The sequence below is a fragment of the Glycine max genome, chromosome 9, assembly GCF_000004515.6.
Source record: "Glycine max cultivar Williams 82 chromosome 9, Glycine_max_v4.0, whole genome shotgun sequence".
NCBI classification, from domain to species: domain Eukaryota; kingdom Viridiplantae; phylum Streptophyta; class Magnoliopsida; order Fabales; family Fabaceae; genus Glycine; species Glycine max.
Window position 1 is genome coordinate 30,011,779 of NC_038245.2, and position 18,249 is coordinate 30,030,027.

The 18,249-nt window shown below is 37.0% G+C and overlaps 2 protein-coding genes and 1 long non-coding RNA gene across 3 annotated transcripts; 1 reads left to right on the top strand and 2 right to left on the bottom strand.

The window, feature by feature from the left end:
• Positions 1-4,552: 4,552 nt before the first annotated feature.
• LOC121172838 (uncharacterized) lies at positions 4,553-5,131 on the bottom strand. Its single transcript, XM_041005479.1, has one exon. The coding sequence runs from the start codon at positions 5,129-5,131 to the stop codon at positions 4,553-4,555; it is 579 nt and encodes a 192-aa protein (XP_040861413.1).
• Positions 5,132-9,601: 4,470 nt separating this feature from the next.
• On the bottom strand, positions 9,602-9,973 carry LOC102666440 (uncharacterized). The gene is made up of 3 exons (XR_005886334.1): positions 9,899-9,973; positions 9,765-9,809; positions 9,602-9,655 (listed from the first exon to the last, which is right to left on the bottom strand). It is a non-coding gene; the product is annotated as an uncharacterized lncRNA (long non-coding RNA).
• Positions 9,974-14,498: 4,525 nt separating this feature from the next.
• LOC100796298 (uncharacterized) lies at positions 14,499-17,693 on the top strand. Its single transcript, XM_003533070.1, has one exon. The coding sequence runs from the start codon at positions 14,499-14,501 to the stop codon at positions 17,691-17,693; it is 3,195 nt and encodes a 1,064-aa protein (XP_003533118.1).
• The last annotated feature ends 556 nt before the right edge of the window (positions 17,694-18,249 follow it).

Below are 18,249 nucleotides of genomic sequence, written 5' to 3' on the forward strand. Positions count from 1 at the left end.
CATAATATAAGTTTTTTAGTTCTTGTTTCATAATATAAGACTTTTAAAATGTCATTATCGACTTCTTGAGTTGCCCTAACAATGTCATCGTTGAATATGCGAAAAGGGTTTGAAGGCCAAAGGGTTTAGTTAAGTCAGAGTACTAACGAAGTTGATGTTGTTGGTTGTTTTGGTTTCGCGTTTTTGTTATCTGGATTGGTGCACTTCGAGCATATGTTGTTGGATTTATTACATATGCATTTGTGGTTTCGATTATTTTCTTCCATTATTACATATGCATAACCTGTTGGATTCAAATGACAAAAGGAAGTTTTGAAATTAATACAAAAGATCAAATTGGGAGTTTTCAAACTTGGGTTTTGTCCCAATTCATGGGAACAGTTCAATGAGAAGCATGAATCAAATGTGCCAAAATGTTCTGGAAATTAGGTGGTCATACACTCTTACAGTGTAATTGGGTTTTGTTTGGCAATTTTTGTGCAAATTTTATGTTTGTTTGTTTCTTTACCTCTCTTTGCTTATAATTTATGATTCAAATTAATACATAAGATCAGTTTTCTCATCTTCATTTTTTCATAGCAGATAAAGAGGGAAATATCCACCTTGAAGCTACTGAAGCATCCGAACGTGGTTAGATTATAAGAGGTAACATCCTAATCTGTTTTTTGTTTTTTTTTTGTTGACCATGTGTTTTTTCTTTTTCTTTTTCTTGTTTACGTGTAAAAGTGCAGTTAATGCAGTTTAAAATCATTGATTTTATAAGTATTTCCATTTTTTATGTGTTGTTTTGGCATTTCTCTACTTAGTCAGAAAAAGTTAGCTTCGCTTTTATTTTCTTTGTGGAAACATGTGTTACTTGGTTATCGGATCAACAATGTATACAGGTTTTTCACTCATTTACATAGTCAACAAATTGGAGTAATTAAGCTTTTTCTGAAACTAAGAGTCCAATAACTGCTATTCAAGTTGGATAATTATTTGCGTTGTGTACTTTGGGTTTGAATTAATTTTGTTACATTTTTCAGAGGAACTTAGATCAATTGGAAGACTTACTCAACAAGGTTAAATTGAAGACCATAAGGACTGAACCACCTTCTGCATCTATTGCTGGCACAAGGTACTTTTTGATTATTAATTTTGATTGTGCGTTTACAAATGATTAAAAAAAAAATTTCTTATGGGTTGTTATTGGTTGGTAAGTTGGTGTATCTTTGGTGTTTCTGTAGATTCTGTAGTTGCTGCGTTACAATTTGTGGCTCCCTCTGCAAAGGGATTATTTTTTTAAAATCATTTTGACTTAGATCTTATTTGAATGTTTCAACACGACCCACAGTAGGATATCAGATCATTATGGTGTATTTAGGAGCAGATTATCATATTTATACTAATAAGTATATCCAAATGCAAATGTTTTTTTTGTTTTTTGTGTTTATATTATAATTATTGAGTCAGTATGATGTTTCCTTTTAGAAACAAATGACAGCCACTCAGAGAATAGTATACATTACTCTCTTTCATCTCTTTTCATTCCTCACACTTTCATCCATTTTCATTCATGTATACCAAACCCATTGTAAAAGTTTGATAGGTCCTGCATTTAAAGTCAAATCAAAATTCAATCCTTAAGAAATAAGGTTGTTGTCTTAAATAAAGAAAAGTAGGACAGTAATATCTACTCCAGGAATAACATAAAATTCCTAATCTTGAATAGTTCCCCAAAATTTAGAATCCTAGTTAGCATAAAGTGCTATCTGTCAGCCTATTGATATCAAAAGTTTGATTCTGAAAAATGATAGCATTTCTGAGCCTCCAAATTTAAACTGTAGCTGCTATCCACCACATTGTCCTTCTTGTGTTAGAAACCTTTGAAGTTGCTAAGGAGTAGTGCTAGATAAAATTATCCAAAGGCCTACAGTGAAACACCTTGTCTTCCTTTACCCAAGAAAGGTATTCCCACCATATAGCCATAGTTTTGCCACAGGTGAAAAATAGATGGGATGCGGATTCGGGTTGATTGTGGCAGAAGGGACATAAATCATTATCTACCTGAATCTGCCTCTTGATCAAGTTGTCCTTCGTGGGAAGTCTGTCCCATAATAACCTCCAAACAAAAGAAAGGGCTTTAGGAGGAAGTTTGATCTCCCAAAGTTTCTTGAATCCCAGGTACAGACCTTGAATGTACCATCTCAGATTTAATAACTTGATAACCAAATTTAGTTGACAAAATCCCAGAGGATTCAGCTCCCCAAACCCAGGTATCATTGAGATTGTTGTTAACTCTGATTTGGTGGATGTGATCAATGAAAATAGAGGCTACCTGCACCTCATTATCAAACAAGTGTCTTCTCCAAACCATATTCCAGACCCATCCATTCTCTGTCCAGGATCCCACCTCTGCCACCCTTAAATCTCTTTGGGAAGAAATACTGAATAACTCATGGAATTGATCCTTTAGAGAAACTCCTTCATCACCCCAAGGATCTTCCCAAAAGAGGAATTTGTCACCTCTCCCCAGCTTCCACCTGATTTGATTATCAGCACTGACCACATTTTGCTGTTGAAAGATGGCCTTTAAATCAGCCCACCAAGTAGAGAAATACTGCTTTTGAGGACCATACTCCAATCCCCTCCAGCCATTGTACATAGAGATCAGAATTCTGGTCCAAAGCTGGTCTGGTTGGTGGAACATCAGCCACTTCCATTTGAACAACAGAGCCTTGTTAAGACTTGGAAGATCTCTAATCCCCAACCCTCCCATATGCTTAGGAGAGCAGCACTGGCTCCAAGAAATCCAAGCAATCTTCCTACTATCTGGTTTTCCCCCCCATAGGAATTGTCTTTGGAATTCAACTTACTAGTGTGTTTGGATTAGATTGATGGTGAAAAAAATCAATTAAATTTTCATGATAAAGATAAAGTGATAAATAGTTGTTTCTGTTTTTTTTATGGTATGGCCATTATTTTGTGGGATAAAATGGATTGTTGTGTTTTATCCCAACACAATATATACATTGTCGCGGTTTAAAAATTAAAATACTGATTGGCTATAAACGTCACAAAGCATACAGTTGTGGTTTATTTGGTCTTAGCATTTATTGGCGGCTATAATTTGCCACAATGTTTTTTCTATTATTTTTTACCCCTTTTTGAATTTTAATGATCTAAATTAAAACAAAAAAATTTCTAAACATCTTGTCTTCAACAACATTGGAACAGCTCTGAGCTCTCTCTGGTCCTCAATTTGTGCTTTTTATCCTCCAGTTGCAACACCCTAACTCGCTAAGTCACACGCAGCACCGTGATTTTCTGCAGGTTCTCATCCTTAAACCTTAATTTCGTCCCTTGATTAAATTAATAGTTATATATATATATATATATATATATATATATATATATTTACATTTTAAAAACTATAAACCCTAATCTATACTATCTGTCAAATGACCAGACCAAAGACCCCTAATTTAATCGCAGGTCGTCATTCCTGCCAGCAGAACACAGAGGCCAGCATCGTGTGTTGTTCAATCTAAGGTACCTTCTGCCTGCGTTCGTTCTATCAGTTATAGTTTCATTGTTTATTGCATTTGAGGTGGACATGAACTCCCCTGTTATGATATGTTTCCTACTTTGTAACTGTTGACTGTCATTTCTCTCATTAAGTTTCTAAATACTGAAATAACAATACCTACACAATCAATGAGTGTGTTTTCATAAATTGACTTAAAAGAGTTGAAGCCAGGAAAGTGGCAAGGCGTTCTGATTCATTGGAACAATTTGTCTGTGAAATGACGCGTCTTTTGTTTTGAATTCAAATTGTTTACATTTTATATAAAATTAAATTGCACTAACTCCCCTTAAAAGTTTTTGATATTGCACAAAACCCTTGGTTTTTTAACGTTTACAGCTGCTTTCTTACAAGGGTACATGGTGCAATGATTTTCAATCAATTAATGGTATAGTGTAATGTACAAGGATATTAGTGTCATGTTTTGCAAACAATTAATAGGGTTAGTGTACGAGTAGAAAAAACAGGGATATCAGGGGGAATTTCAGTGACATTTACTGTAATTTACTCTTCATTGATATAATTTATTTTTTTTTGGAAAGCAAATATATATATATATATATTGATTAAAAAAGTACCAGAGGTACTACAAGATACATAGTAGACCTGTAAAACAGGAAAGAAAAACCACCCTACAAAAACCATTGTCAATCTTGGAACCAATTTCTTGACCATCCTCCCCTTTATTAACATTTCTATTATTGTTCTCAGCAGCAGCTTGTTCATACAATTCAATTAGTTTACTATTATCCTCAATCAAGGCTTTAAGTTTCATCTTGAGTTCATCATTCTCCTTTGCCAGCATAATTGCTGTCTCATGAGCCTCTGCTTCTCTTTTTTTTTTTGAACGGCCAAAAATAATATTATATATATAAGAAGCATAGTACCAGAGGTACTACAGGAAAACAAAGGGTAGCATCCCCTAAAACACAGAAAAATAACCAACAGCCACCAAAATCAATAAAACCCATCCCTACAAATGACACATTAAATGAATGACAAAGACATATAAGAGGACCATTGGTGAAAAGGAACAGTAAAATCCTTTTCCCATCCCCTCAACCAAGACCAAGTGAGATAAATAGATCTGTCCATCAATTTAGATATGTCAAAAGACTGGTTGTTGAAAACCATGTCGTTTCTAAGGCTCCAAATGGATTTGGTAGCTGCAATCCACCAAATCTTCCTCCTTCTGTTAGAATTCCTCGATCCAGCCAATGAACAATGCTGAAGAAAGTTGTCCATAGGCTTGCTGTGCAAAACTCTATCTTCCTTCACCCATGAGTTGAATTCCCACCATAATGGCATAACTTTATAACAAGTGAAGAAAAGGTGAGAAGCAGATTCCACTTGACTTTGGCAGAAAGGGCATAGATCGTTTTGGAGGACAATCTGTCTACTGATTAAATTATCCTTAGAAGGAAGCCTATCCCAGAGTAATCTCCAGGCAAAGGATAAAGCTGCAGGGGGGATTTTGATTTCCCATAGCTGTCTAAAGCCATTGTTTGGCTGATGGAGAGGCTGCTCAGATCTGAGACAGTTGTAAGCAGAATTTGTAGAGAACATTCCCGTTGGTTGAGCTCCCTACACCCAGTCATCCTTCAAGTCTGCAACAGGACTTATAGCTGAGGTCTGGTCGATAAAAGCTGTGGCTTCCCCCAATTCACTATCAAAAAGATGTCTTCTCCAAGAAAATTTCCACTCCCAGCCATTTTCTCCAAAAATCCCCATGCTTGCCACTGTCTGAAGTTTTTGAGAAGATACCTGATATAAATCTGGGTATTTTTCTCTAAGAACAGAGCCATCACCCACCCAAGAGTCTTCCCAAAATAAGATTTGATCTCCACTGCCCAATTTCCAAAGAAAGTGCTTATTGGCAGCAGTCATACTACTGTGCCATTATTATTGATCTTAAATCAGACCACCAAGAGGAGAAATTCTGTTTATGAGGACCCTCTTCCAAGCCTCTCCAACCCCTGTATTTTGAAGAGAGAATTATGCTCCAAAGATGATACGGTTGTTGGAACATCAACCATTTCCACTTGATGAGGAGAGCTCTATTAAACACCTTGATGTCTTTAATTCCCAGCCCTCCCTTTTCTTTAGGAGCACACACTTGCTGCCAAGAGATCCAAGCTATCTTTTTCCCTTCTGAATTGCCACCCCAAAGATACTGTCTTTGGATAGCAGTGAGTCTCTTGATGACTGCTGAGGGGATCCTGAAAAAAGACATATAAAATAAGGGCAAAGCTGTCAAGACAGCATTGATTAAAGTAGTTCTGCCAGCCATAGAGATGCTTCTGTGGTTCCACTTGTTCAATTTGGCTTCAAATTTTCTGATTATAGGCTCCCACACCACCTTCCTCCTAGGATTAACACCTATAGGCATCCCTAGGTATAAGAAAGGAATCTGCAGAGGCCTACAATGCAAGTAATCAGAAGCACGACTACTCCAATCCTCAGATCTGCCTATCACACCGAATTGGCTCTTAGCAAAATTAATTCTAAGGCCAGATACCAACTCAAAGCTTCTAAGGATAGCTTTAATAGCTGTGACATTGTCCATGGATGGTTCCCCAAAGAAGATAGTATCATCAGCAAATTGGAGGATGTTGACTGGAACTCTATTCTTGCCTACCATGAAACTGTTGTAGCAATTTTTAGACACAGCTTCCCTCATCAAACCTGTCAAACCTTCAGCAACCAGGTCAAACAAAAAAGGAGCCAAAGGATCTCCTTGTCTCAAGCCTCTTTGGGGTTTAAATTCTTCTGTTGGGCTTCCATTTACTAAAACAGATATGGATGCTGATGTAAGGCAGCCCTTTACCCATCCAAGCCACCTCTCATGAAACCCCATTCTTCTCATCATGTAGAAGAGGAATTGCCAAGACACCAAGTCATATGCTTTTTCGAAATCCACTTTAAATACCAGGCAAGGCTTCTTAGATCTCTTGGCCTCCTCTACAACCTCATTTGCAATCAAAACCCCGTGAAGCAATTGTCTGCCCTTAACAAAGGCTAGTTGCCTTTCATCTATTAGGTGATTCATGACCTTGCTTAGCCTATTTGATAGGACTTTAGCAACAATTTTGTAAACACAACCAATAAGGGATATAGGTCTGAAATCACTAATAAGTTGGGGATCTTTTATCTTAGGGATAAGGGCAATGAAAGATGAATTAAGACCCTTAGGGAAAACTGCATTTGCATAGAATTCCGAGAAAAACCTTAGGAATTCAGGCTTCAAATCATTCCAAAAATGCTTTAGGAACCTGAAATTGAAGCCATCGGGCCCTGGACTTTTGTCACTCCCGCAAGACCACACAGCACTATAAATCTCCTCCTCTTTAAAAGGTTCCACCATCATTTCTCTCTGATTATTGGACAGAACATTAAAGAAAACCCCATCTAGGTTAGGTCTGTTCAAAGAAGGTTCAGCAAATCTAGATTGGAAGTGCTGAAGAATTGCAGCCTTCACCACAGCAGGTTGATCTATCCAATTGCCATCAATATGAAGCCCCCTCAAGGAATTCCTTCTTCTGCTAAGGTTAATAATTCTGTGGAAGTAAGAGGTGTTGCCATCACCCTCTTTGATCCACTTACTTCTAGATTTCTATCTCATGATTGATTCATGAAGAAGAGATTGCTCCCAAAGGTCAGACTGAGTTTTTTTAAGCTGTTGAATGTCCTGTTCAGAGGGATGAGCTGTGAGAGAATCCTCCAGATCATTCAGCTTTTTCTGAGTTTGCTTCACCTTGCTGCCTAGATCTCCACAGATATCTCTACTCCAGGATTTTAGTATGTTTTAGGTTCTGAAGTTTGCATTTTAGAGCATACCCTCCCCAACCCAAAGGCTGGTTTTCAGACCAACAATCCCTAACCACCTTAGTATAGTCCTTGTTAGACAGCCAAGCATCAAAGACCCTAAAAGGCTTAGGGCCCCAATCAAAGCATTTTGAGTTCAATAAGATGGGGCAGTGATCTGAATAGTTCCTTTCAAGATTGAGTTGGGAACTATCAGGCCACTTAGAAAGCCACGCATCAGAAACTAACACTCTATCAAGCTTACTCTTGCTAGAGCCATTAGGCCTAACCCAAGTGAAAGGCTTCCCCACACAGGGGATATCATGAATCTCCATATCAGCCAACCACTCATTGAATTCTGCTATAAGATTAGCTTCTGAATTAGAGTGTCTACTGCCCACTCTTTCAGCTGGATGTCTAATACAATTAAAGTCTCCCACCAAGAACCAAGACTGAATCTGGGACTGATTCTTCTTTGAGAACAGCTTCTCCCATAGCTGTCTTTTGCTTTCTATGTCACAAGGAGCATAGATGTTGGCCACCACAACTCTCTGCATTTCTGCCATCCAAACTCCCTCCAACATGATGAATCCCCTTTCAGCAGTTTTCACCTCAACCTGGAAATTATTATTATTCCAGATACACAATAAACCTCCAGCAGTATTCACAGCAGGAATCCATTCCCATTCAAAGTCTGATTGGCCCCACAAAGACTGACACACTGCCTTATCGGAAGTGTCCCTCTTTGTTTCTTGCAAACAGAGGAGATCTATCTTGTGTTGCCCAACCAATCTCCTGATAGAGGCCCACTTTAAACCTCTACCAAGCCCTCTGCTTCTCTTTGACTAGCTGAAGCTATAGCATCAACCATTGCTTTCAACTCCAGTTGGTCATTGCTGTTAATGACAGGCATATCAGTTGTTGATGGAAGATCCATTTGTTCCTTTCCTTCATTAATTGTTTGGCATTTCTCTTGTTCTAATTTTGCCATCAAATCATCAACATGGCTGCAAGATAAAATTTAGAGGATAAATTTTAAGCATTGTTTGTTCATGATGAACAACAAAAGAGAAATACGCGTCTATGCAGAAAGAATATGAACAAAGAAATATGTCGAGAATGACCTTTAGGCAAAAACTATATCCAAATAATGATCAGAAACACACAACCCCCACATAATTATACATTATTTATATGAGAAAAATGAGAGTGCGAGAGAGTAAACAGCACCTTTTTAATTTTTCTTTCTCTTCAAGGAAAACCTCTAGCTTTTTGCAAATTGTATCCATTTCTGCCTGGTTTTGTATAGCCTGTCATAGATAAAACATATCAAGTCAGAGAGAATGTGACAGACAAATGGACTAGTAAGTTGAATAAAGTTTTTTTTTTTAAAAAAATAAGAGTACAAACAAGTGTGATCTAGACCTGAATCTTGAGAAACTCATTTTCCTCCCTAACCAAAGACTGCCATCGTGATTTTGAACTTAACTCCTAAAGACAAATATTAATAAGAATTAAATAGTTGAATAAGTCATATTCACAGAAAATTTAAAATGCAAGCACAAAAAATTACAAACAACTATAAATGTAAGATAATTAAGCAAAAAGACATTCTATCTTTTTACACATTGAATATCTAAATAATTACTAGGGCTCCTTATTCAATGACTGGCCATATGACAATGATTGACATATGGACTGAGCTTCTAGAATATCCACAATGTGATAATAGTGGTAAATGAAGAAAAATAGATGATTTAGAGTTTCCACCCTGACCATTTCTAAAAAGTGGTAAATGAAGAACATGAAGAAACAAAATGTATAGTCTAAACTGCATTCCATGTCTACCACTACCTACTACTAGTTGAGCGCCAGTATTATTCATGTTAGATTTAAAACACACTAATTGAGATGGGCCTGTTTTTCCATTTTCATGAGATTCAATATATGTCCACCAATATTTATACTGGAAAGCTTAATTTAGCAAGATTTGATGACAACACCAAACTGGTAAATTATGTTGATTTCAGAAACTTAGATAAAGACTCATGAAATTTATACAGTGGGTCACTGAAAAGTGACTGCTAATCTGAAAACCTGATAAATGGGCACAATGAAAATCAGATTCTAGGTTCTAGCTTACATCTATGTTGAAGTAAGCTATTGTGACATTCACTGCTTCAAACATGAATATGGATGCAGGAAATACTATATCATTCTTACCTGTTTGGAGATGAGATTACCATCATTATGTACATCTTCGATCATCAAATCAGAATTTGTTTTCTAACATTCGCAAAAGACAAAGAGGTCAAGATAGGAGTTTGTAGTGCCTTTTATTCTAGACACAAGAAAAAATTATTACACTAAAAAAAGTGAAAACCTGAACCCTTACCAGATCTGTTTCATGCATAAATTTCCAATCTAGTGCTTCCAACAACTACACATACAAGTGAAAGGAAAAAATAAAAATCAACATGAGAGGGATTGACTGAAAATTTTACAAAGTACAAAAGCATCCATTCATACCTTGTTTTCCAATACCATGATTTGTTCACTCATCCGTTCTCGTTCACCTTCCATACAAAATGACTTTAACCTGTTTTGAAGATACATAAGCATTAGCAACATGACATTATGGAAAACATGTATATCACAGAAAAGTCACTGGTAATCTAGCTAGCACTAATTTGTTGGAGAACTTGGACTGGTTGGTTGACTAGTTTCTTTTGAGTTTGACAATACCATAAGGCTGTGTTCTTGCCTCAACTGATTTACATATTTTCATATTTGTGGATATAATAGGCAATGTATATATTGTTCATACTGGAAGATTGATTTTTGGTCATAGAGTAACTATGCCACTTCCCAACCTTTACTTTAATCATGAAATCAAAGTGAGTTACTTTTGCATGCACATGAATATAAAAAAAAAGCAACAAAAAAGTATTTTAGCTGTATCAATAAAACATGCCTTCTAATTTCTTCTTTTAGCTGCAAATTTTCCATAGCAAATCTAGTTGCTTCATTATTCCGATCCACCTGGGCCCGCAAGACCTCAATTTCCTTCAAGTGCTCCTCTTTTTCTTTTAGCAAGTGTGTCTCAGCTGAGATCTTCTCAGAAGCAACTGTTTCTAATCTTTTTATTCTAGCTTCTCGAAAACGTAGTCTCATCTTCAAACTTTGTATCTCATCTTCTCTTTGTCTCACCTAAAATCATCCCATATTTTCAATCATTTAATTCATCACAAAAACATCAAGAATTATCATTATTGATAAATCAACAAAAAAAAGTGATTATAAATTAAAACATTGAAAATACTAGAATGGAGCTCTATGACAACAGACTAAATTGATAGGTGTTTCTCATATATAATTATAAATTGCTACTTATAGGTCAAAACTTGTTTATTCTCTCCCTCATTAATCAATCATTCAAAACTGATGACAAAACAATAAGAAATATATGGCTTTTCAAAGATACCAGCTTCATGGACGCTTGAATTTCATCTCTTAGTGCCTGTAATTCCATCTCTTTGTCATTTTCCCTTCTAAAGGCCCCAACAAGGGCAATGTCATAGTCTTTTTTCTGCAAAAAGAGAAAGATGCTTATCAGTAAACAAGGTTATGGGAGACTGAATGATTTCTTGGACACAAAAAATATCAACCTGAGATATCCTTTTAACAAAGGTTAATGGACTGAATGATCCTTGCACACCCTCCCACTTGAAGGATCCAGGAGAACCTGGGAAGCTGACAACTGAAATGTCATTATCCTGAATTTCTCCTCCACCAACTAGACCACGCAAACGGGATACTTCTTTCTGAAACCCCAAAAAAAAGTTACAGTACAAACCAGCCAATTTAGTAATTTAGTAGATATCAAGGCAGAAATACAAGTTGTAGGAAGCTTTTCCACTTCCCTATAAACAGTAGGTGAAAAGTAAAAGTAAACTCTTGGCCAATGTACTTTTCTAACAAGAAATTAAGTATTAGGTAATTATGTACAAAGACTCCAATTAAATCAATTAATATTCTTGTAAATTGATGATGGCATGAAAAACCACCCTCAATACTGATGCAGAGCATTTGACCCCATAACTGGTATAGTAGGATAGTAGATAGTGGAATAACCACTATTATGAAATTTATAGATATAAATTAAGTAATTTATATTACATTATATGCTAAAAAATTAAAAAAGTTACACAAATAGTAGTTGAACTAGTAAAGTGATATTCACTTATACTCAAATTATATAATAACATTACACACTATCAGTAATAGACATTCCATTCACAAGTTTGTACCATTATAATTACGTTCAAAATTAAGTTCACACATGACATTATTTACAACAGTGTTATTTAGCCGCTTGAAATAGTATTGTAAAATGGCGTTGTCTGAGTAAATTCTTTTTATTTACAAAAATCAAAACCTGTCTGACTAGTTTTTAGTAGTTACAGTTTATATTTGCAGTTTTTTTGGTATTGGTTCAGTTTATTCTTTATTAGTCCTTTCATATATTCAAGTCATTAGTCAAACTTTAGAACATATCTCAGCGGGTCTATCAGTGTATCTATATTTGTCAAGTAGACAAACACATATTCCTTTTCAAGTAAGTATGCCATCATGGGGTCCTTCCTTTTACGAAAACCATGTGTGCCCCTACGTATTTCCCAATTTATCATATCATTAAATGTGGTGGATAGGTTTATTGTTAAAAAAAATTATACATATACAGCAAGGCCTGATATGAAACATGCAAAAATAGACCTCTGAAATTTGAAGTCAACCATGTGCTGAATTCAAGGTTATTAAAACTGGGGAAGAACCTTACAATTGAGAAGAAATTATAGAAGCAAACATTAGTGAGCCACTTGCAATTTAATTCTTTATAATATGAAGTTGATTGCCGCAAATTATTTTCTACATATTACACAAATGTTTGTCATATATGCAGTTGATTGACGAAAGTCTTATTATTTATCAGGCACCAAATAATCACCAAAGAACTCTTTTAATTATTTGCAGGTGTGTTTATTGTTTGTAGTAATAGTTTAAAATATGTTTTTTAAATTCCACAAATGAGAAACATGTATGATGCCTGAAAACATGTATGCGTTTAATGCCTTGATATTCATGCGGTGTAATTGTTCTTTTGAGCTGTCTAGTATGATGTTTATTATGTCATACAATTACCAGAGTACCACAGGTACTATAGGTACAAGTATAGTTTAAACACAATTGTGGTTCAAAAGATGAAATTAGAGGATGGTATTGTGGACCAGCTACAGCCCATAACTTAAGTACATGTATGCTGCACCTCTTGGAAGAGGTCTCAGCATTTACCCTTCCTTTGTTGTTTTTTTTCCCCGGGAAAAATCAAATATATTATGTATAAAATTCAGTACTAGGTGTACTGAAGTAGGCTACAATAAATCTCTTCATCTCCGCCTTTTTATTTCCTTACCCGACCATCCCCATAACATGTATTGCAAGCTGTTCAAATTTCTCCAGTCCCCTTGCATGCAGAGCATGTCATTGACCGCTGGAAGATGGCTAATGGAGTTCTCGTTGATGAGACAACCCGGTCTTGACCTCCACAACTGCTACATACGGATGGTGTAGTCCCTGGTTTAGCCCCTGAACCATTGCAAGTTCGACAGCTATCTAATCGACGTATCTCTATCTATTTTTCTATGCGAAAAACTGCTTCTTTAAAGTTGAAAACAAGACTGTAATACTCATGTTTAGAATCATTTGCTCCATTCCAAGAACCTCTGGAACCTCTGCCACGATAATTGCCCTCAAACAATGATTCGAACAGATGTAATGGATTGCCCCAACAGCCAACAAAAATTTTCAATAATAGTGTCAAGAGTGCTAACAAACCCTACATGTAAGACTTTAGGGGAAAAAACACCCTAAGGCTGCATGTAAGACTTCATAAAAACTTCTACCTAACCCAATTAGAAACCTAGAGGCAATTATAGACTACGAAAATTGTATGGGAATTGCATTCTATTAGAAATGTCTGAAGAAGATAACATGAAAAATATAATCTTAATCTCCAAATACAAAAGTAATAGTTTCCAAATGTCATTACGAATGGGACTTTTCATTTCTTGTTACTAAGATGAAAATTCTCCTTAAAGGAGGCTGCTTTTAATGGACAGAAATCTGCACAAACTTAATGGGGGAGAAGAGCATTCAAGTTGAATAACTATTGAAGAAGTGGTATGTCTCAAGTTTAATTACTCCAATTGCAGCTCTGTTGGACAAGGAAAACTGTAAGTACGATCTTCTAAACAGGACTCGGTTAAACAAACAGAGCTTTCCACATCCTGCAAATCCAGCTAATTGGAGCTAAGCTAGCAGTCCCTCATCCTACGAAGTGGTATCTCACTTGTAAATACAACAATTGCCTCCATAATTTTCTATCTGATTAGTAACTCATCCCATACTATACAACATAAATTAATTAATAGAAAAATTCAATATCCATAGGGAAATAGCTACGGTCGGGTGAGTTTGATACATCTTACGTTATGTACTCAGTACATTTGTGGAAAGCCAAATCACCCCAACGTAAGTGAAAATTACATTATAAATTGCAGTAACGCAGGCTTTATAACTTCGAAGTCTACGATGATTGCGAAGCAATCTGCATCAGTCTATAAACCCTATACACTACATCAGCTAGGACCACAATCACATCACCCTTCAAACCTTTCTATAAATAGATTCTAATTCCCCAATAAATTTGGTAACTACGAAAATTGTGTTTGACACAGACTATTTTTCCCAATTTCAGCTGATTTGATATTTTATAAATGTTTGAAAAATGAAGCTGAATTTGAATTGCACCACTTTCGTCATTCAATTTTGATGCTGTCGTTTCTGCAGTTTTTGTTGAAAAATGCCAAATCCCTTGAAACAGCCATGCACCATTTGACTTGTTAGCATTGTTGGTCCAACTAACTGCACTTGCTATTGTGTTTTGTAATGCAGCGTTTTGTACAAACGGTGCAGTGCTGCTGTGTTTTCTACTGCAATTGGTGCTCTATGCTTGTGATGCATGTCAAGTAATCCCTAAGCCACTAACATTTTACATAGAAGGCGTAACATGGATCGAAGTTGGATGAACGCATCACGTATAACTGAAGAGTACGAGAATGGTGTTGAAGAGTTTTTGCAGTTTGCTCAAAGTAAAGCGGAACCTATGTGGGGGAAATTTTTTTGTCCATGTGTGAAGTTTGGAAATGGGAGGTGGCAAACAATTGATGACATAAGAACTCATCTTATTTGTGAGGGAATAATTCATAGCTACACAAAGTGGATATGGCATGGGGAATCCCTCGATACAGCTGACATGTCACAGCCTGACGATGTTACTACAGCCAGTGGAAATCCTATAGAAGAAATGATTCGCGATCTTGGGCAAGAGGGGTTTGAAGAGGCACATGCAGCATTGTATGACAACATAGAAGTTGATTCAAAAATGCCTTTGTATTCCGACTGCACATCTTTCACAAAGTTGTCTGCTGTGTTAGCTCTAGTTAACTTGAAGGCCCGATTTGGGTGGAGTGACAAGAGTTTTAGTGATTTGCTGATGTTGTTGAAAACAATTCTTCCTGCTGATAACGTGTTGCCAAAGAATCACTACGAAGCAAAGAAGATTTTATGTCCAGTTGGGATGCAGTACGAAAAAATTCATGCATGTTGTAATGACTGCATTTTGTACAGAGATGAATTTGCTGAACTACATGACTGCCCTGTGTGCGGGGTTTCAAGGTACAAAACGAGCAACGGAGATTCTACTGTTCTAGTATCTGCCGCCAACCGCCGTCCAGCAAAGGTGTGTTGGTATCTCCCAATAATACGAAGGTTTAAGCGGTTGTTTGCTAATGGGGAAGATGCAAAAAACCTTATGTGGCATGCAAATACCAGAAAATCAGATGGATTGATGCGACATCCTGCAGATAGCCCGCAATGGAAGGCAATTGATCGTCTATATCCTGACTTTGGGGCCGAGCCTAGAAATTTAAGGCTTGGTCTTGCAACAGACGGAATGAACCCATTTGGAACCTTAACTACTAACCATAGCTCGTGGCCCGTTTTGCTGTTCATTTATAATCTCCCTCCGTGGTTGTGCATGAAGCGAAAGTATGTTATGCTGAGTATGATGATAGCTGGTCCAAGACAACCAGGTAATGATATCGACGTATATCTAAGACCTTTAATTGACGATTTGCGGAAATTGTGGGATGAAGGGGTTGATGTATGGGACGCAAATTTGCAGCATGCTTTCAAGTTGCGTGCAATGGTTTTTTGTACCATAAATGACTTTCCAGCCTACGGAAATTTAAGTGGATATAGTGTCAAAGGACATCACGCATGTCCTATATGTGAGCAAAATACAAGTTTCCGCCAACTTAAACATGGAAAGAAGACTGTCTATACTAGGCATCGAAGATTTCTCAAACAGTTTCATCCGTATCGACGATTGAAGAAGGCATTCGATGGAGCTCAAGAACATGAAACCGTGCCAATTCCATTAGCTAGTGATGAAGTATATCAGCGGGTCAAGGATGTCGAAAATATTTTCGACAAGTCCCAAAAAAAACCATCATCCACTTCAAACATGTGGAAAAAGAAGTCTATTTTCTTTGATCTTCTGTACTGGTCCGATCATCATGTTAGGCATTGTATAGATGTGATGCATGTCGAGAAAAATGTTTGTGATTCTTTAATTGGGACCCTCCTAAACATGAAAGGCAAGACAAAGGATGGTTTCAAGTGTCGTCAAGACTTGGTTGACATGGGTATACGTCAGGTTTTGCATCCTATCTCAAAAGGTACCAGGACATATCTTCCCCCAGCCTGTTATACAATGTCAACAGCTGAAAAGAGAAGTTTTTGTGAATGCTTGCGTAATATGAAAGTCCCACAAGGCTACTCTTCAAACATCAAGAGTCTTGTGTCTGTGAATGAGCTTAAGTTGGTTGGCTTGAAATCGCATGATTGTCATGTGTTAATGCAACAACTTTTGCCTGTTGCAATCCGCGGAACATTGCCTGAGAAGGTCCGTGTTGCAATCAGTCGCTTGTGTTTCATTTTTAATGCTATATGTGCGAAGGTCATTGACCCTAAACATTTGGATGCTTTGGAAGATGAGGTTGCCATTGTCCTTTGTCAAATGGAGATGTTTTTCCCTCCTTCATTTTTTGACATTATGGTACACTTAGTTGTTCATCTGGTAAGGGAAATAAGGTCTTGTGGTCCTGTGTATTTTAGATGGATGTATCCAGTTGAGCGGTACATGAAGGTCTTAAAGGGTTATACGAAGAATCGACATCGACCAAAGGCCTCAATAGTGGAAAGATACGTTGCTGAAGAATGCATTGAGTTTGCCTCACAGTACATTGACTCATTGAAACCTGTTGGTGTTCCTGCATCCCGGCATGACCAGCCAAAAGCCGAAAAGGGTACTCGTGGATACAATGTTGTGACAATGACTAGACATGACGTGTCACAAGCACATTTGTATATATTAAACAACACAACAGAGGTGTTTCCATACATTGAGGCTCACAAAAAACATGTTAGAGATAGTCACCCCAAAATGAACATGATGAGGGTATTGCAAGAGCACAACAAAACTTTCATAAATTGGTTTAGACAAACAATACTTGCTGATAAAACTGTTTCCAGAAGACTGGCATTGTTAGCCATTGGCCCAAATCTGAATGTCCCTACATGGAAGGGGTATGACATTAACAATTATTCATTCTACACAAAGTCCCAAGATGATAAAAGTTCAGTACAAAACAGTGGGGTCTGTGTTGATGCTGATTCGGATCACTTTTGCAGTACATCGGACAACAACCCCATTCGAGCATCCATGTCTTACTTTGGTGTCATTCAAGAAATTTGGGAGCTTGATTATACAGCATTTAGAGTGCCTGTTTTTAAGTGTCAGTGGGTCAACGGGACAACGGGTGTGTTTCAAGATCCATTGGGATTTACTTTGATAGACCTTAGTAAGGTGGCATATATGGAGGAACCTTTCATTATGGCAGCACAAGCCAGACAAGTTTTCTATGTACAAGATCCATGTAATTCAAGTTTGTGTGTGGTTCTGCAAGGAAGACCAAGTGGAATGAATTACCATAACGATGAGTCAACCCTTGACATTGGTCAAATGTCTGGTTTTTCAAAACAATTGCCTTCAATGAATGAAGCTGATGAAGTGGATGATGGACATGCAAATCGTGTAGATCATGATGAAGGTCTATGGGAAAACATTCCTACAGGCTGAGTGCGAAAGTAATGCTTTGTTTAATGTGTAAATATAATGATTATTTTACTAGTACGCCTTTGCTTTGTTTAATGTGTAAATATAATGATTATTTTACTAGTACGCCTTTGCTGTGGTTAATTTGTAAATCTGAAGATTAATATTAATTGTGTATTTTTTTACAGGATCATGGCCACAGATCCGACGTCTCCCCCGCAGTCCGATGGTCAATCAGAGGCGACTTCCAAGAGGAGTAGAACAACGACACGGCTGAGAACATTGACATTAAGAACCGTGGATCAGCCTAGACCGGCAGTTTATGTGGATCCCGCTACTGGGAGAGCATCGGGACCGATGCGTGAAAAGTTCCACAGCTACCTAGGCGTAGTGGCGCGAGAAAAGGTTCCCATTATCCACAATAATTGGAAAGACGTACCTGAAACGCTAAAGGACATAGTGTGGAATGACATTCTAGTAAGTCCTTCATACCAAATAGTATATTTGAATTCCCCATCAATTTTTCTGTTAAAAACATATTTGTGCATATATCAAACATTTGTCCTTTATAATCTCTACA

Coding starts and splice junctions, on each gene's coding strand:
- LOC121172838 (XM_041005479.1), bottom strand. CDS start 5,131: ATGTTCTCTACAAATTCTGCTTACAACTGTCTCAGATCTGAGCAGCCT.
- LOC100796298 (XM_003533070.1), top strand. CDS start 14,499: ATGGATCGAAGTTGGATGAACGCATCACGTATAACTGAAGAGTACGAG.